This window comes from Capricornis sumatraensis, chromosome 1, assembly GCF_032405125.1.
Source record: "Capricornis sumatraensis isolate serow.1 chromosome 1, serow.2, whole genome shotgun sequence".
NCBI lineage: Eukaryota > Metazoa > Chordata > Mammalia > Artiodactyla > Bovidae > Capricornis > Capricornis sumatraensis.
This window is the reverse complement of record NC_091069.1, coordinates 175,443,923-175,464,143: the sequence shown is the minus strand read 5'-3', so window position 1 is coordinate 175,464,143 and position 20,221 is coordinate 175,443,923. Positions and strand designations below refer to the sequence as shown.

General features: G+C 43.3%; 1 protein-coding gene across 4 annotated transcripts in view; it reads right to left on the bottom strand.

Annotated features, from left to right (window-relative positions):
* Positions 1–20,221, bottom strand: part of KALRN (kalirin RhoGEF kinase) — a 694,704-nt gene that overhangs the window by 73,058 nt on the left and 601,425 nt on the right. For 2 of the 4 annotated variants that reach the window (XM_068966221.1, XM_068966732.1), the window contains 3 exons: positions 5,186–5,469; positions 3,683–3,784; positions 292–387 (listed from right to left, as the gene is read on the bottom strand). In XM_068966221.1, coding sequence (XP_068822322.1) covers positions 292–387; positions 3,683–3,784; positions 5,186–5,469 — 482 coding nt within the window. Of the gene's footprint in view, positions 1–291; positions 388–3,682; positions 3,788–5,185; positions 5,470–20,221 lie in introns of all 4 variants that reach the window. The other 2 variants (XM_068966292.1, XM_068966655.1) reach the window with 1 other exon arrangement.

Sequence of the window (20,221 nt, the reverse complement as noted above, 5' to 3'; positions counted from 1 at the left end):
ACTTCCCTACAGGCCAGTGGACCAGACTTACAGAAGGCTACTTTGTCCTTGATACTTTTCACCTTTCATCAATGTCACAATCCCAAAAGGACCTGTTAATTGCCCAGGCCCATTCTTAAAAAAAGCCAAAACGACTTTGGGGTGCAGTTTTTAAGAAATCATCACTGGCTGGAAACAATCCTACAGGAGGAATGAGGACAGGTGCAAAGGAGAACACAGCAAACAGAAGTCAGGCCTGGGGAGCCACTTGGAGGTGAAACATGCAGAACGGCCTCCAGGACCCCCACTTACCAGCTTGCTTTTGACCAACTGTTCTATTGCACTGACAAGGTCTGCAGCAGTAGGTACTTCGGTGGAAGCCTGCCGGGCTGCTAGCAAAGAGGAGGACTGCAAGACATTGAGCAGCAAGGGAAAAGCAGATTAGCCAGGAATGAGGAATAGCAATTAGGAAGAAACACAGCAAGTACAAAGCTCAGAGCAGGCAAGGGAAGCAAAGCTCTATGTTTAGAGGGAAGAGATGACAGAGGGAGATAGGGGTAGAGCAGGAGTGGGGCAGGCCTGCCGGACCCCTTGTCAGGAGCTCTGGCCAGCAGCGAAGCGGGGGCCAGATGAGGCTCTGTTTAGGCAGGCCTCCAGAGGAGCTGGGGGAGGGTCACTGGGTTCCCGGGAGGCCAACAGGGAAGGGCTGAGCCCACTGACAGCAACAGGGGAGGGGGCGGACAGGACTTTGGTCACTACAGGGCCTCCCACTGCTATTCCAGGAATTGAGGGGTCAATAAACCTAGCCTCAATTGTGTCTAAAGAGAAACTGTCCTTGCTTTGCTGAGATGTAGATCTTTAGTACAGACAGTCACTTTGTTTCAGGCAGAAATGCTAGGGGCAGGGCACTTGGGAGACCAGAAACCGCCTCCCCACTCTCTCTCTCTGTCTCTCATACACACACACCCTCTCTCTCCTCCACAAACACAACTGTTTCTGGTAAGGCCCAGGACTGAAACACGAAAGTAATAAGGGCTTTAGCAGGCCTTGTGCCTCTCATGCTGGAGCAAACACGGACGACCCTGCTCACAGTGAAAGGAGGCTCAAGCCCAGGGCCTTCCTCCTCCCTTCATATCAGCAGTGAGGACTGGTCCATGGGACTGTGTGGTCAACATCCCTGCTCCCCGAGGGACAGTGCTTTTGCTTTTGCTTTCTTCCTTTTCCTACTGGAGGAGAAACTGGGAGGGAACTGGTTAACCTTACAGGCATGTGTAAACTTTAACCCACCCCGCACTTCTAAGCAGAGGGCAATGGTGTTCCCAGGGCCCAGGACAAACGGGCATAACGACTGTGGGAGGAGAAAGCTGAACTTCCCAGCTGGGCTCTGGATTCAAGCTTGTTCCTTAAGTTAGGGGAAGAGTTTCAAACAGGAAGTTTTTTGTTGTCTCATCTAAGACTGACTTGAGGTTTTTGCTTCTGAGATGGGGTAACAATATCAAATGAATGTAATTAAGAGAGCAACCTCTCCTGGAAAGCAGGAAAACAGCTTAAGATTCTTTGGAAATCCAAGTTAGCTACTTCTCAATCTAGTAATCCTACCCCCGGGAACTGATTCCAAGGAAGGAAGTCAAAAGAAAAAATGCTGTATGTACCAAACGATCTGCAGCAGTATTACCAAGAGCAGCAAAAACTGGAAACAACCCAGGATATCCCAAAACAGGCTGGTCAAGCAAACTATGATACGTAAGTGTAATACTCCTCAACTATTAAAATTACAGCTATGAAGGTAAAATTAATAAGACTTTAGGAAATATTAAACACTATTTATATTTAATTCTATAGGTATTAAACATATAAAACACTAAACACATCATATGCCTATTTAGAATTATAAAAATAAAACATACATGCATATGAACAAATAGAAGGAAACAAGGAGAATTAAAGTAACCGCATAATACTAGAATGAATGAACTTTTTAAAACTTCTTTTATACTGATTTAAAACTTATTTTAATAATTCCAATTCCATTTGCTAGAAAATTCTGAAGCTCATCCCACTCCCAAATATTCCAGGAAAACAGAAGTTCAGAAATCAAACAACAGGACTGAGGAGGTTCACTTGTCTTAAAAGGGGCTGATGCCGTCTGCCGTAATCCTGTGTCTGGGGTGAGGCTGCATTCACAGTTAAAGATTATCCAGAAACAACACAACATCCTTTCCCCAAAACAAACTGTGTTTGAGGGATTTCAAGGGGGAGGGTTTGTGACCTTTCCTTGTAAGTTGGCACCTCCATGTGGAGGGCAGTGTGGGATGGTAGATACGTGACCTGAGCACCCTGCTTCCCATACACACTCTCACTGCTACTAGAACCTTTCACAGTAGGCCTCTGGGAACACAGCAGGTTAGTTCTCGTTCCCATCTCAAGGCGAAGGTATTTCTGCCTCTAGGAATCCAGGATGGGCAGCATGCCATGCTTCCTCTCCTTCTCTTTCCAACAGTCCAGGGTCAGAGCATCACCTTAGGAGGGGCTGTAACTGTGTGCTTCTCATGGGTGAGTCACCGAGGGGGGCAGTACTCACACTGCAGTCACTGGCCTGTCCGTGGAAAGTGTCCCTCTAGCTTAGCCCTGAGGAAGAGTGCAAGTAACATCTGGGGACAACTGATCCAAACGCAAAGCAGAGAGAATGCAAATAAGATCTGGGATCTCACCAGGAACTCTGAAGCAACTGTACCTAGTACTTCCTGAATTGTACACTGTGAAGGTCAGCTCCCTGCCCGTGCAACTTGGGCCCACCACCTCTGAGGGGGCTGCTGCGTGTGGGACACAGCACGAGAAAGCCCAGGGAAACCCTGGGGGGACGGCTAACCACCACCAGCAGTACCATAAAACAGCACTGAAGTCACCACCTCCGCCTCCAGTCCTCTAGGACAGAAACGCAGAGAAGAAGCAAGAGAAACGCGATGAAGTGAGAGCACCTCAGGAGGTGAGGAAGGGTGGCGACAGGTCACACTACGAAAGGCGGGACCTGCCTGAGCCCCAGCTCGGTACCGGAAGCAAATCCCGCCTGAGCTCTGCCCCAGAACAGCTGGGATGACCAGCTGTGCTCAGAGACACAGGGACGCACACATTCCCAACACCAGCAAGCCTCTGCATGCCACTGAGACAGCGGGTTTTGCAAACCAAAGAACAGGGGCAACCTGGCATATTGGGTTTGTCCATCTATGACAAAACCTCCCCTTAGCAGCATTTCCATCCCTTACGCTGTTCGCACCAGGCTCGACTGGAAGTTACTTTGATTTGGAGTTTAGAGTTAAGGATGAGGAAAACCATCAACTAAAACATTGGTTGAATAGTTATGTACAACAGAACGATCACAACCTAGAACCGTCTCAGCTTCCTCTTTGAGACAAGTAGTTTCTTTTGGGATCTGCTGTTTCCAACGAGAGAGACATTATCCTTCATCAGCAGGATTTGGTACTAGGCAGATTCTCACTTTGAGAATTCTTGCTTTGAGAATCCACCCCTACACTGCTCAGCATAAAGTTAGTCCCCACAACCCAATACAGACGGGATCCGCATCATCTTGGAATCATGAGGCATAAGAGATAACAAGGGAGGGAGAGCATTACTACCCTCACCACACACACTGAACCAAGTCACATTTCACACATGGCTCTTCCAAGTGGGAAAAAGATCCTACCATTTCGTCCTGCGTGGGGTCGTTGTCAAAGATCTTCATAGGCGGGGGGAGGGGTGTGTGTGACTCTTCATCTGCCTCATCTTCACCCCAACCTTTCTTGCTCTTCTAGAACAAAAGAGCAGCATTAGTCACTGTTCCCTATAGTTAGAGATGTCCGCTGGTTCAGGACTTGGGATTTCTTAAAAAGCAATATATGGTAGCCTCTTCTCTCAACACACTCCTATTTTTCCCTGTGTGGAATGGGCATCCTTGTTTATCTCAAAGGACAGCGAGGACCAAATGGGGGAAAACACACACACACACATGAAAGACATCTACCTTACTGATGAGCCAGGAAAAGAAAGGCTGAGACAGCGGTCAGAGAGAAACCAACATTTTAAGCTTATGAACGACGATTAAACCACAGTCTAAACGTCACCCGGCTCAACTGTCATTCTCAGAGGAAGAAAAGGCAGATAGCATAAAACTATAAAGAGTCTGGTCTCATATCAAGAAGAACTTCTTAGCCATGTCAGTGACTAGACTAGGTTAGTTTGCCAGGTAAGAGAGTTACCTCATTTATATTCTGACCACAGAACCCCAGCTTTGGAAGGGATATAGGAGATCGCTGGCCAGTCCGACCATCGGGTCGACATGGGTCTCTCCGATTGTTACGTGAGGTCATATGCTCTATCAAACCTTTCCAATATGGATGTTCATTTGTTTTCATGAAGGCCCATGTCATTACTAGTTGAGCTTCATTAAAGGCTGAAACCTTGCCTACTGTAAACCTTCACCTGTTAAGTATAATACTCCCCTCTGGAGCAACCAGGAGTTGTCTACTCCCTTTTATATATGGCACTGCTCAACATACTCGAAAACAGTCATAATCTCAAAAGACAGTCCTCTTGTTTTCCAAGTGAAATGATTTCCATCCTTTTATTCTTATTCTAAACAGGCCTAGCAGGAACTTGCCTGGGAGTCCAGTGGCTAAGACTCCATGCTCCCAACGCAGGGGGCCAGCGTTCAGTCCGTGCTCAAGGAAGTAGATCCCACATGCCACAACTAAGTGTCCGTGGGTCACAGCTAAAAATCTTGCCTGCGGCAACTAAGACCCTAAGCAACCAACCAAATATTTTAAGCATAGGTAAATAAAAGTCCTAGCAGGTTTTATGTAGTCTTTAGTAGAGACTGGGGACTTGGTGACCACTGGCTCCCTGTGGGCCTAGACCGCCATCTCCAAAGGGTGGGCGGAGGAGGAAGAGGGATAGACTGGGAGTTTGGGGTTGGCAGATGCAAACTGTTACATTTAGAATGGATAAATGACAAGGTCCTACTGTACAGTGCAGGGAACTGCATTCAAACTAGGTGTCTTGAAAATACCTAGGCCCAAGAAGACCAACTATGGGGAGTTAGAATCCGGCTAGCTCACAAGCCTTGCTGAAGGACACCTCTTGAGGCTCCAGGAATGAGGCACGTCAGAAGCCCCTCCTGACGGAAGGCTCCAAGGCCTCATGTAATTACCTCGTCAGCGCTGTCTCCCTGGGGGGTCGTCTCATCCCCAGGCTTGGGAGACCCCAGGTCGAAGCTCTTCCGACCGTCTCGTACTTTCTTCTGCTTCTTGATGTTTCCATCTGCTTTCCCACTGTTAAGCCGGCGCACGGGACTCGTCAGCCACTTCTTCAGGGTGTTGGTGGACCGCTTGGGCCCCGGGGAGCTGTGGATGGAGTTCAGGGATGGTTGGGCCTGCAGGTTGGCCACCGACTCGGACTTGCCTCCGTTTTCACTTGAGGAATGAGAGTACGCATCTGAGGAGAAAGAACAGATAGGCAGAGCTGTGTCAGGACACTTAAGGTAGGCTGCCAGCCTGGGAATAAGAGCTCGGCTTCAGGAAGCAGGGCACAAGGCAGAACGTCAAGGCCAGTTGCAGATCCTGGTCAAGGAAACACCCTTATTATCACATGGTAGTAGCTAACACTCAATCCACAGGTGCTGTGGATACAGTAGCAGTAAAAGACAAAGACCCTGGCCTTCATGGAAAAAAAATCAAGCCTCTAAGTGAGATTCATCAACTGATACCAATGTCATAAAGCACTGATGAGTATTCTAAAGTTGTATAAGACAGATTTTATTTTCAAACCCCTTATTTAGTTACATACACGGAGGGAGAGAGACAGAGAGAGCGAGAAAGACAAGAGCCAAAGGGCAAGACAGGACACTCAAAATAAAGATAAATGCACAAAGCAGTATATGGTTAATTGCCGAAGGGCTGGCATGGACTCCAGATGATAAAGAAACAGAGTTCAGAGGAGGGTCAGATCAGTGTAGGCAGCAAGACCCGTCTGAAAAGCTTTAATGGAAAAGATGTGTCTGAATAGAAGAGAAGGAATTCCAAAAGGGGGAGATGGCAGGAACAAAAGCACAGAGGCAGGAACATGGAAAAATAAGTCAACACAGCCCTTAAAGAGATCCTTTAAATGAGATACAGATTAACAGAGAAGGAGAAACTGGACAGAAAGACGAGTGACAACATTTACTAATAAACTAGAGGAGTACGAACTTTATTATGAGACTCTACTGGGAAACGGGGTGATAAAAAGGGCTTTTGTTTTTTAATTAACTTGGTAACTGCATGTAACATAGCCCTGGGAAGAAGACTGAATCCAGAAGGCCACACTAGGACACAGCGAGGACAAAAGAAGGAATGCGAGGCATTTCAAAGCAAGACGTGATGGGGCTAGTATCTGGATGGCACATCAAAGGTGAGCTGTCTCTTTTGTGCTGCTGCTTCTCAATGGCAAAAGGTCTTGGGAGAACACCTGACCACTTTCACCTCACCCTTGATGGGCCCTCTTACCCTGGTACCAGTTTACAGGCTGGCATTTAAACAGAGTACTGCTGTGACTTTTCACACCCACTTGTCTCAAAGACCAAATCATCTTTTCCTATAATGACTTTATCTGAGACCCAGACTAGAGGTCTAACCTGGCCTTGGAGGCCCTGCAGCCTACACCTGCCCAATACATTCAATATAAAACCTTAAAGTGAATCAATGCTTTTGCCAATAGAGAGCTGCCTCCAGCTTCTATACTGGTGGATCTCACAGGCACCAAGCTCAGGCTCTTCACCCTGTGGGAACTTCCTTAGCTATGGTCAGAGTTCTGCGCATACTCTGGAAAACAACGGCAGAATATCTGCATGTAGAAGCATTAAAAATTGAGCTCCTAAAGCCCCTTGGTATGAAGGAACACTCAGAGGGTTGCTCAGCTCAGGGACTATGTGGGAATCGACTGGCTTGGTTGACGTCCCTTTAAGGACAAAGTCATAATCTTATCTCAGAGAATTCTGTGTTGGCTGTGGTCTTGGTTGTGTTGACATTATTTCTCAAGTGTTTGGTATGGGTCAAACTCTTGTTCTCAGAAGCCTGGGTGATAAACATCTCAGAAGCACCGGTAGTGGACCTCTTATCTTTCTGTTGATAAGCTGCAGAGGCTTTCCATTCACCATACCCATGTGATACCACAAGGCTCTATTAAATCCAAGCCTTCAAAACTTAGATATCAGCGTATGTTATGTCAGCACAGCTAGAGGCCCAGCTACATTAATTGTGCCTGGTACTACTACGCAGACAGATGACTGAATACATTTTCTGTTCTATGGCAAACCATAGGCTGGCTTTGAGACTGAAGAATGCAAATTTTGACTGACCATTCTTCTTGCCTCTCTGTCATCTGGTTCTGCTTTGGTGCGTTCTGCACAAATTAGTGGCAAGTGGACAGATTACAAAGTACAAATAAAAATCAAGAGTATTCTCACTTTTGTTTCAAGTTTATTCTGTGTAAACAATTAGGGCCATTCAACCACAGCCCACATAAAAGAGAATTCAAGAATTGGAAGCCATCTCTAATTTGTCATTTACAGTTAGGGTCCTGTATTGAGGCACGGCTGCCTCTAAACCACTTTGAATGCAAAAGAATATGGCATCATTTAGTCTAAAATTTATACTTAGTTTATTGCTACTTCAAAGAATAATTGGCATGTGATGCTCATCCTATCTTTGAAAAATGAATGCAATGAGCTGTTTGAGAATTTATTCTAGTATCTTTCCAGGCACAACAGTTAACTGACTGATTTGTAACAACTACAATAGTAATACCGCTATTTCATCAAATCTTCCCAAGCTGAGATAGGTACTATTTAGTAGGACTGTCATTTTAGGAAATACAGTGTTCCAAGAAACCAAGGGTCAGTGCTGGTAAGTGGCAGAGAAACAAAATTTATACCTAGATCTGACTCCACTACACTATTTAATCTTAGTCCAACATCTGTGTTTCTACCATGTATTCTTTTAGCCTCTATATTATAAAAAGGAACATCAAGTTGCTAGTTTATGCAACATTCAGTTCAGTTACTCAGTCGTGTCCGACTCTTTGCGACCCCATGAATCGCAGCACGCCAGGCCTCCCTGTCCATCATCAACTCCCAAAGTTCAATCAGACTCATGTCCATCGAGTCAGTGATGCCATCCAGCCATCTCATCCTCTGTTGTCCCCTTCTCCTCCTGCCCCCAATCCCTCCCAACATCAGAGTCTTTTCCAATGAGTCAACTCTTCGCATGAGGTGGTCAAAGTACTGGAGTTTCAGCTTTAGCATCATTCCTTTCAAAGAAATCCCAGGGCTGATCTCCTTGCAGTCCAAGGGACTCTCAAGAGTCTTCTCCAACACCACAGTTCAAAAGTATCAATTCTTCGGCACTCAGCCTTCTTCACAGTCCAGCTCTTACATCCATACGTGACCACAGGAAAAACCATAGCCTTGACTAGACGGACCTTTGTGGGCAAAGTAATGTCTCTGCTTTTGAATATGCTATCTAGGTTGGTCATAACTTTTCTTCCAAGGAGTAAGCATCTTTTAATTTCATGGCTCCAATCACCATCCGCAGTGATTTTGGAGCCCAAAAAAATAAAGGCTGACACTGTTGCCACTGTTTCCCCATCTATTTCCCATGAAGTGATGGGACTGGATGCCATGATCTTCGTTTTCTGAATGTTGAGCTTTAAGCCAACTTTTTCACTCTCCTCTTTCACTTTCATCAAGAAGCTCTTTAGTTCCTCTTCACTTTCTGCCATAAGGGTGGTATCATCTGCATATCTGAGGTGATTGATATTTCTCCCAGCAATCTTGATTCCAGCTTGTGGTTCTTCCAGTCCAGCGTTTCTCATGATGTACTCTGCATAGAAGTTAAATAAGCAGGGTGACAATATACAGCCTTGACGTATTCCTTTTCCTATTTGGAACCAGTCTGTTGTTCCATGTCCAGTTCTAACTGTTGCTTCCTGACCTAATATAAATACACATTTATATATAATTTATGTGTTACAACATTTCAATGATGAAGACAATCTCAGTCTCACTAATTTTACAGATAAGACAAGGAAAGCTTGTATTTGGGAAATCCATGGTCACAGATCAGTTAGTCATAAAGCTAGGACCAGAATCCAGGCACCTCCACATCTCTCCAGGGTTCTGAGCTAATGCTTCCTCTTTAGCCTTGAGGCATTAAAAACTGCCTCATAAGGTTGGGATTCTGGCTTTAAGTCACTGGGAAGACAGGTAATGTGCAGGTAATAAAGTTCTTTGGTATGTCCATCCTTTCTAGATCAGGAAAAAATAATATTCTGAGGTTGATTTTACTATGAGATATTTTTGAGACAGAGAAAAATATATAGAAAAAAATTAAATGGCAACCCGTTCCAGTACTCTTGCCTGGAGAATCCCATGGAGGGAGGAGCCTGGTAGGCTACAGTCCATGGGGTCGCAAAGAGTGGGACACTACTGAACGACTTCACTTTCACCTACCACCTAGGTAGGTAGACAATTATTTTGTCTAAGTCTAGACAATTTTTTTTGCCATATTTGCTCATTTTTTAAATCTTTCTTTTAATTGAACTATAATTGATTTACAAAGTTATGTTGGTTTTAGGTGTATTAAGCAAAGTGATTTTGTATTTAGCAAAGTGATTCAGTTATACATATGTGTGTGTACATATATATATATTTTTTTTTCAGATTCTCCACTATTATAGGTTATAGTAAGATGCTGAATATAGTTACCTGTGCTATACAGTAAATCCTTCTTGTTTACCTAGTTTATATACAGTAGTGAGTGAAAGTTGCTCAATCGTGTCCAATTCTTTGCGACCCATGGACTGTACACTCCATGGTATTCTCCAGGCCAGAGTGCTGGAGTGGGTAGCCTCTCCCTTTTCCAGCAGAATCTTCCCAATCAGGGATCGAACCCAGGTCTCCTGCACTGCAGGCAGATTCTTTACCAGCTGAGACACAAGGGACGCCCATGTAGCCCATATACAGTATGTGTATATGTTAATCCCAAATTCCCAATTTATCTCCCCCCCCCTTTTCCCTTTGGTAATCATAAACGTGTTTTCTATGTCTGGAGTCTGTTTCTGTTTTGTAAATAAGTTCATTTATACCATTTAAGATTTCATATGTAAGTGGTGAAAGTGAAAGGGAAGTCGCTCAGTTGTGTCCGACTCTTAGCGATCCCATGGACTGTAGCCTATCAGGCTCCTCCGTCCATGGGATTTTCCAGGCAAGAGTGCTGGAGTGGGGTGCCATTTGGTATTTGTCTTTGTCTGACTTACTTCACTTAAAATGATAATCTTGATGTCTATCCATGTTGCTGCAAATGGCATTATATCATTCTTTTTTATGGATTAGTAATATTCCATTCTATGTATAATATGTGTATATATATATATACATACACATACTATATCTTCTTTATTGATTCATCTGTTGATGGACATTTAGGTTGCTCCCATGTCTTAGCTATTAAAAATAGTGCTGCTATAAACATTGGGGAGCAGGTATCTTTTCAAATTAGAGTTTTCCTTGGATATCTGCTTATGAATGAGATCACTGGATCATATGATAATTCTATTTTTAGTTTTTTAAGGACTCTCCATATTGTTCTCCATAGTAGCTGCACCAATGTATATTTCCAACAACAGTGTAGAGGGTTCCTTCTTCTCCACATCTTCTCTAGCACATGTGATTTCTAGAATCTTTGATGATCGCCATTCTGATCAGTGTGAAGTGATACCTCATTGTAGTTTTAATTTGCATTTCTCAAATAATTAGCAATATTGAACACCTCTTCATGTGGCTGGCTGCTGGCCATCTGTATGTCTTTGGAGAAATGTCTATTTAGGTCTTCTGGCCATTTTTTAATTGGGTTGTTTGTTGTTTATTAATATTCAGCTATATGAGCTGTTTGTATATTTTGGAGATTAATCCCTTGTTGGTAGCATTGTTCATAAGTATTTTCTCCCAGTTCATAGTTGTCTTTTCAGTTTATGGTTTCCTATGTTGTGCCAAAGCTTTTAAGTTTAATTAGGTTCCATTTGTTTATTTTTGCTTTTGTTTCTGTTACTCTAGAGTAGAGAGCCAAAAAAAGATATTGCTGTGATTTAAGTCAAAGAGTAGTGTGCACCTACATTTTCCTCTAGGAGTTTTATAGTACTGTATTTGGTCTTATGTTTAGGTCTTTCATTCATTTTGAGTTTCTATTTGTATATAGACAACATTCTAATTTAATTCCCTAGCCACCTCTCTAAGCTGCCCAATTTCTTCCTTAATATCCAAGAGAAGCAGACATGAGGCATGGTCACAGAACACATTCCAAGGCTTCGCCGATGACTAGAGAATTCTTGACACCAACATTCATCTCTTCATGATATTCTGTTCAAGCAGATTAAAAAAGAAAACTCTTTCAGTATAACTGGCATAATTTCCCTGCCTTGATTATATGATTCAAGAATAATCTACTGGTGCCTACTTAATGGATGGCCACAGAGAGATGGCAGCACTGGACAGACATTTGGGCCTCTGTTTCTTCATCCATATAATGGACAGATTAGACACAGTGCATTCGAAGTCTTGCCCTACCACTGCATAGCTCTGTGACTCTGGGCCAATTACTTGATCTCTGTCTATCTCAGTTTTCTCATCAGTAAATGAAGATAACATTAGTATCAATCCTATAGGGTTGTTATTAGGATTAAGGAATAAATATTTGTGAAGCGCTTATAACAAATGTTATACTTCCACTGGGAGTACCATCTAAGTTAAACAAAAAGTAATAAAACCATAACTATCTCCCCTAGTTCCATGTCTGTGCTTCTACTCTGTATCTCCTTCACCACATCTGTATGTTCTTCTAAAGGCTAGACTAGATAACATAAGGCCATTTTTAACCTCAAAGTGCTATGCCTCATGAAAACAAAGAAAAACTTAGGGCTACCAGTTGCTATTCTGTGCTATTCTCCCTCCCCACTTGGAATAACTTACAATCAATGTCTGAAATCTCACTGGAGAATAAGGAGTCGCATCCTTGGGCTACCAGGTCATTGCTGTACAAGTTACTCCCTGGAGATGACACATGCCTCTTTATCTACAGGGTATCCCTCAGAACAGGAGCTTCTGATGGGCTTGATGACCAGGCAAGTGAATGGCTGTGAGTATTAGGGTCTCAGATAATAATATCATGGGGTTGGAATAAACATATCAACATTATTGGTCAAAGCCTTGAGAGAAAGGTTCCATAATTCTAGGTATTCAAGAATCATGTTTCTAAGCACCACAGGAGATGAGAGCTGTCTGCTTGACATAAATATGGAAACTGGAATAAAGCCCATGAGAGTTTATATGCTTGAACACATCCTAGTAAGTCCACTGTCTACGTTGTACATTCCTTTAGTTGGGTAGCCTTTCATTATTAACCAAAATATAAGATATCTGCATACAACAGGGGCAGTGACTGAATATACTAGAAATTTTGTTCATTTATAAATTAAATTTTCTTCCTGAAATGTTTTGCCTCATTTTATTTCACTTTTAATGCTACACCTAAAAAATACAAGCTTCCACTCTTTTTTTGCTCTACTGTAAATTTTGCAAAACTATTCCGCAAGAATACATTGTGTACAAGTCACCAAAGAATGCAAATTTAGGATACAGCTGCATGCACAGATCTGACACCTGCCAGTTTTCTAATCACAGAATACTGGTTCAGCTTTCTTTCCACTGATCTCAAAGTGAGTTGAAAGCGAAGGGCCACAACTCCTAGACAAAAAGAAGGCAGTTCCATTAGTTTTGTGTGTTTAATAGCCCCAAAGACCAGGAATGGTGTCCTTAGAAGGGCTAGGTTGGGACCTCAGGGTACACACATGTACAGATGGCACCCAAGGTTTTGGTAGGTTACGAGTGCCCCAGATGCATAACTCACTAAGCTGGCCCACCATTTTCTACACTGACTTCACGGGGACAACTCAAGAAGGAAAACTCATTTTAATCCAGTCTTCTGCAGTTCAGTGACGGTATTCAATCACATCCCAAAGGCAGATGTGATTCGTAATACATATACACAATATGTAATTCACACACTGTATTATGTAATTGCTAAAAGATTTGGGATCTAGCTGTTCTTTATTAGTCATACCTCATCACCCACCCTCTGGATGGACAATAGGTCTATAAAATTCTTGCTGGTATTCATCATAACATTGTTTTGGAAGGTTTGACTCCAGTAGTTGAAATCACAAGAAATCACAAAGATTTCTACACTCATTAGATATTTACAAAAAAGTCCTTTAAACTCTTGTTATTTTGTTTTGCTTCAGCTCCAATGATACAAGAATAATTGTAAACTCATTCTTATTGCTGTCAATGTCTTGAGTTATATGTAATGTGAATGCATTCAAATACATCTGTCTATAGAGATTATACAGAGAAGGCAATGGCACCCCACTCCAGTATTCTTGCCTGGAAAATCCCATGGACGGAGGAGCCTGGAAGGCTGCAGTCCATGGGGTCGCTGAGGGTCGGACACGACTGAGCAACTTCACTTTCACTTTTCACTTTCAAGCATTGGAGAAGGAAATGACAACCCACTCCAGTGTTCTTGCCTGGAGAATCCCAGGGATGGGGGAGCCTGGTGGGCTGCCGTCTATGGGGTCGCACAGAGTAGGAATGACTGAAGCGACTTAGCAGCAGCAGCATAGAAATTATATATGCCCAAACATTTCTGCTTTCTTTGGCTTCCTATAAATAATTTACTTAATATAAAAATCAGAAGTATCACACCCTTTTTTTTTCACACTGGAAATTGCACATCTAGAGAAGGGTGTATGATGGGAAGCTCAAGGGTGAAATTCTCTGGGTAATAAACCCATAAATTCAATTGTTTATAAGCATGGAGAGCACAAAACCTACCGTATTAGTGTATCCTTCATGATACAACAGAAGGGCCCTGGCAGGTCTTTTAGCAGAATGTTGAGCAAAAATAGTCTCCTGGTTGTACTTTCCAATGAGGTCCTGAGGCAAGACACCACCAGTGCCTGGCATGGGTGACTTCCTTGAAAACCACTTGGTTGCCCATCTTGGTGTCTGGGCCGCTTGGTAGCAGGGGAAAGCTGCTACGGTGACAGCAACAGGACATGTGGGAGTGGGAGAATCAGCCTGGTCCAAAAACTAGGAAACTTGTTGCCCTTGCGATTGCTCCTACCATAGCCTTAGACTAAGGCTGGCAAAAGCCAGGCTCAGGATATTCCCTGCCTCCCTCTTAGCCTGATTCAAGTCCCAAATGCATGGTGCAAACCCTGCTTCCTGCTTATTAAGTCATAGCTTTTACACACTTAGTTCAGGAATTTCTTCTTCAGTAAGTCCCTTGCCAACTTATCATTCTTCACCACTCTACTCAGGCTATTTTTATGCTTTTTAAAATATATTTTTAACATTCAGATCTCTATGATTTATAATATCTATCTTATTTTTCTCATTAAATTAAAAATACAAAATGAAGGTCCACTCTGAGCCTCAAAAGCACATGGCTTTGGGCTCTATGTTTAAAAAAATTTTTTTAAATTTTATATTGGAGTATGGTTGACTGTACTAGCTTCCCAGGGGGCACTAGTGGTAAAGAAGCTGCCTTCCAGTGCAGGGGACATAAGAGACTCGGGTTCGATCCTTGGGCTGGGAAGATCCTCTGGAGAAGGGAATGGCAACCCACTCCAGTATTCTCGCCTGGAGAATCCCACGGACAGAGAAGTCTTGTGGGCCACAGTCCATGGGGTCACAGAGTCAGAAGTGACTTAGCACACGTGATTGACTAACAATATTGAGTTAAGTTTCTGAGCTCTCTCTTATTTACTTTCTTCTTATTGGTCCCCTTCTCTTCCCTGCTGGTCCTATCCTGGGAGTATGTGCACAGAGATCTGAATCACAGGGACAATTCCAAATCCCAGTGGCATCCATATAGGGCAGGAATCCTTTTCATCATCAAAGCCCACTGGGACGTTAGTTCTTCATATCAAGATCTTCTCCAACAGACAAAGCAATCTCCACGAGAGTGAAAAGTCAGCACCCCTGGCTCTAATATAGATGAATTATTTGGAATTCTGTTCTAATTCAGTCCAGATCTCCATTGACTACTGCTGGTTGCTTCAGTGCCCTGTTCCCACACTTTCTACTTTGACTCCTGGCAGGATGCCACTGGATGCAGAGTAAAATAAAATTTCCAACTGCTCATTGTCAGGTTTCCTTGGCCTCAGTTTCACCTGTGTAATCTTCTCTTTGAGCCAGAGGCAGAGGGAGGAGAGACATCAAAGGGCACTGAGTCCATCCCCTCCCCCAACCCAGACAAGCATCTGCTGCTGCTTTATTGACTACACCAAAGCCTTTGACTGTATGGATCACAACAAACTGTGGAAAATTCTTAGAAAGAGACGGGAATACTAGACCACCTTACCTACTTCCTGAGAAATCTGTATGCAGCTCAAGAAGCAACAGTTAGAACTGGATATGGAACCATGGACTGGTTCAAAATTGGGAAAGGAGGACATCAAGGCTGTATATTGTCAACCTGCTTATTTAACTTGTATGCAGAGTACATCATGCAAAATGCCAGGCTGGATGAAGCACAAGCTACAATCAAGATTGCCAGGAGAAATATCAATAACCTCAGATATGCAGATGACACCACCCTTATGGCAAAAAGTAGAGGCACTAAAGAGCCTCTTGATGAAAGTGAAAGAGGAGAGTGAAAAAGCTGGCTAACAATTGAACGTTCAAAAAACTAAGATCATGGCAACTGGTCCTATCACTTCACGGCAAATAGATGAGGAAACAATGGAAACAGTGACAGACTTATATTTTCTTGGGCTCCAAAATCACTGCAGATGGTGACTGCAGCCACAAAATTAAAAGACACTTGCTCCTTGGAAGAAAAGCTATGACAAACCTAGACAGCATATTAAAAAGCAGAGACATTATTTTGCCAACAAAGGTCCATCTAGTCAAAGCTATGGTTTTTCCAGTGGTCATATATGGATGTGAGAGTTGGATCATAAAGAAAAAGCTGAGCACCAAAGAACTGATGCTTTTGAACTGTGGTGTTGGAGAAGACTCTTGAGAGTCCCTTGGACTGCAAGGAGATCAAACTCGTCAATCCTAAAGGAAATTAGTCCTGAATGTTCATTGGAAGGACTGATGCTGAAGCTGCAGCTCCAATACTTTGGCCACCTGATGCAAAGAACTGACTCATTGGAAAAGACCCTGATGCTGGGAAAGACTGAAGGCAGGAGGAGAAGGGGACGACAGAGGATAAGATGGTTGGATGGCACCACCGACTCAACTGGACAAGAGTTTGAGCAAGCTCCAGGAGCTGGTGACAGACAGGGAGGCCTGGTGTACTGCAGTCCATGGAGTCACAAAGAATCGGACATGATTGAGTGACTGAACTGAACTGAAACATGCTACACCATGGCTGTCACAGGCTATCACACTGGCTCATGTGATAAACTATTCCCCCTACTTGGCTCTGGAAGTTAAGGGCGAAGAATTCTGAATCTTGACACATCAGATCAGGCAGAAGTCAGTGAATACACAGCTCTACTTCTCTTCCAAAAGCAAATATTCTAGATATTAGTTTCATGTTATTTTATCTCTGAGATTTGTCCACAGCCTCTGGAGAGGAAGTGCACTTTTTTTTTTTCCTAAACTGTGGAATAGGAAACTCTCCTAAAAGGCTCCTGAATGGTTCAAAACATCACCACCAAAAGAATGTGGTAAAACTTCCCTAAAATGAGACTGAAGAAAGATAAAACCTAAATACAGAATTACTAGTATGAAACCTATTAGTGTCAAACTACATATTAGTCTAAAACCTAAATACAGAATTTTTGTTTAAGTAATGGTTTCTAGTTGTAATAGGGCCACAGGAATCAGCAGATCATTAGGAGCTGAGTTTTCTTCTATAAACATATCATGAGCACAAGGAAGTCTTCTATTACAGCACAAGCACCAGTCAGGTCCCAAGGCTGGGGAAGGTGTCTTCTTCTGGCTTCTTCTCCTCATAGGCCATGCTTCCAAGTGCCAGGCCTGGCGAAGAAGCCAAATTCTCCTGGCATTAAGGGCCACTCCCGAGTCCAGGATGTATCCACACCACTGCTTTCTCCTAAGCCTTCAAAGAGGCTTGCAGGTGGGCTTCCCTGGTGGCTCAGATGGTGACGAATCTGTCTGCAATGCGGAGACCTGGGTTCGATCCCTGGGCTGGGAAGATGCCCTGGAGGAGGGCATGGCAACCCACTCTGGTATTCTTGCCTGGAGAATCTCCATGGACAGAGGAGCCTGGCAGGCTACAGTCCATGGGGTTGCAAAGAGTCGGACACAACTGAGTGACTAAGCACACAGCACACACACAGGTTAAATGTAAGCTCTCAAAAATAGCCTTACCCTATTACCTAACATGGTAACATTTCCCACTTTTCAGAACGTGTGAACATAAACAAGTTCAGCTCCAGTAATACACATAAAGCCTCAAATGACATTATGTAAGTTACTGCATTTAACTGAAGACTCTCAGAGAATGACCAAGACTACCTTTCCGTTTTTCTGTCCTGCAAGCAGACTCTTCATTCACAAAGGTTTCTGCAAGGATATTTCTCTTCCCATTCCTGCTGTCACTGCCCTAATTCAGAGACTTTAAATCCTCTTGTTTTAACTATGTGTTAACAACAACCTCCAAACTGGTCTCTCTGAAGCTGCTCTTTTTCTCTTATCTATTCGATGTCTCTCTACTACGAGAACAATTCTATCACTTTGGTCAAGTCCCCATTTAAAACTTGACTAACAAAGTCTAACTTAGCCTGCCATTTAAGGCACGCCATGGTCAGGCCCGAGCTCACAATTCCAGCTCTCTGAGCTTCCACTCTTTGATAATCCAAGGTTCTCAAACTGTGGTCCCCAGACCAGCAAGATAACCATCATCTGGGTACTTGTTAGAAATGCAAAATCTTGCATCCTGCTCCTGAGGTACCAGATGAGAATTAAGAGGGTGGCTCAGCACTCTTGTGTTCTAAACAAGCCCTGCAAGTAATTGTGATGTATGTTAAGGTTTAGAAACAACTATCATATATGAGCCATCTGCTTTCAGCTAATTATTCAGTTCACTGCATTCCTCTTTGCTCAAACCACTCTGCAGCCTCTCGGCTTGTCTAAAGCCTACCTAGGAGTTCTTAGGTGACTAAGCTCAGCATAATCCTCCTGTTTTTCTGGGAGTATCTCTCATGCCATTCATTTGGCACTGATAAATGCTTGTTTGTGTCCTTTACCTCCCTAACTCTAAGGAATGTCCTTGAGGACAGAGATGTCCTCCATCTTTATATCCCCAGCAGAAGCCCTTTGGTTACAGAGGTGCTCATTAAATAGCTGGTGATGAATAGCTAAGGACAAAGCAAAAGAATTCATTGGAGTCTGATTATTTTCAGACCCAGAGACCTCTACGAAAAGGTTGTTGAGACCTCTAAGACCTCTAAGAAATGTTGTTGAGGTGCTCATCTCTTAAACTTAGCAATTTGACTATCCATGTAGGCTAGTGCTTCCTGTTCCTTATGCTGTTCAAAGTGTCACCCAATCAATTAAAAAGATGGGTTAAAGAAACTACCTGTTTCCTTTCTGCAGGACTTCTAGGAAACTTTAATATGCTAATTAACATGCTCATGTAGATGACTCTTCAAAGGGAATATTTACTAAATTCTATTAATATGTTATAGAAAGCAGGGTTGTTAGCATCAGTCTTGGCTATTATTCCATCTCAGACTGGAATACAAAAGGTAATTTGGATTCCTGAGGATGGTATCCTGAAAACAGGGTTGATAGTCAAACTCAAAACCTCCTATGAACACCAAAGCAAGAGATAAGTTATAGTCCAGACCAGTTATTTTTGGCTATGTGCTATCACATCAGAGTCTACGCAGGAGCCAATGGGAAGCCTGACCTGAATTCAACTTATAATGTGCCCTTCAGTAGTAACCTTAACCAAAGGTAACCATGCCAGGCTTAATTACAGAGGGGGAGGGAACGAGCTAAGCAGGGTGCTGCTGGAACATTAAGACTTCAATTATGTGCTACTTAACTGAAAATGTCACAGTGGAAATTCTCCTAGGGAACCTGAGGCAAGACGAAAGAGGAGGGAACTACGTTATCTGGAGGAAGTAACGGGTGGTCAGTGACTGGGTTTTCAGGGTCCTTTTTTTGGAAACTACATTTTTGTGTGTGGTGGGGAGGGTGCATAGGAAAGAAACTGTTAAGATTAAGGGTTTCCAGGACTTAATACAACTTGAGACCCTATAGTCTTAGCCTGGCCCTGTCTTTCCTGAGGACTTGTGCCAAGTGAGCTTTCCTCTAGGGCCTTGCTACCTGGCTTGGAAAAAAGCAGCAGGCAAATAAGACTGTGTTCGGTCTGGGCCTCTCAACCAAGCCCAGCCTCTCCATATACCTTCTCCCCTCTGTTCTTCATTCAGCAGCGGCCTTATGGTCCTCCCTGGCCTCTCTGGGCCCAAAGCACAGATGTATGCTAAGGGTACACTAAGGGAATGCATCCTCAGGTTGATAAGTTCACAAATATCAACCTGGGGTTGAGTTCACGAGTATGATCCCATTGGTGTCATTTCTTAAAAAAATTATTTAAACATAATTTCAGATTTAGAGAAAAGTGCCAAGATCTTGCACAAAGTATTCTTACACCTCCTTCACCCAGATTTCCCAACTAATAACACTCTACCACTTGCTTTTTCTTTTCTTTCTCTTTCAAAACTGTTGAGAATAAGTTACAAAGAAGATTCCCCTATATCCCTAAATACTTCAGGGCTGTTAGTTCTCAGTCGTGTCTGACTCTTTGGACAGTACCCATGGACTGTACCCCACCAAGCTACTCTGTCCATGGAATTCTCTAGGCAAGAATACTGGAGTGGGTTGCCATGCTCTCCTCCAGGGGACCTTCCCCATCCAGGGATCGAACCCAGGTCTCCTGTATTGCAGGCAGATTCTTTACTGTCTGAGCCACCAGGGAATATTGATACTCTATTTTGCTTAAATGTTGCCAATCATTCCTATAGCACGCTTTATGGGAAAAGGTCTTATCTTTCATGACTTGGACATTTTTTATGAGTATAGGGTAGTTATTTTGTAGAATATTCC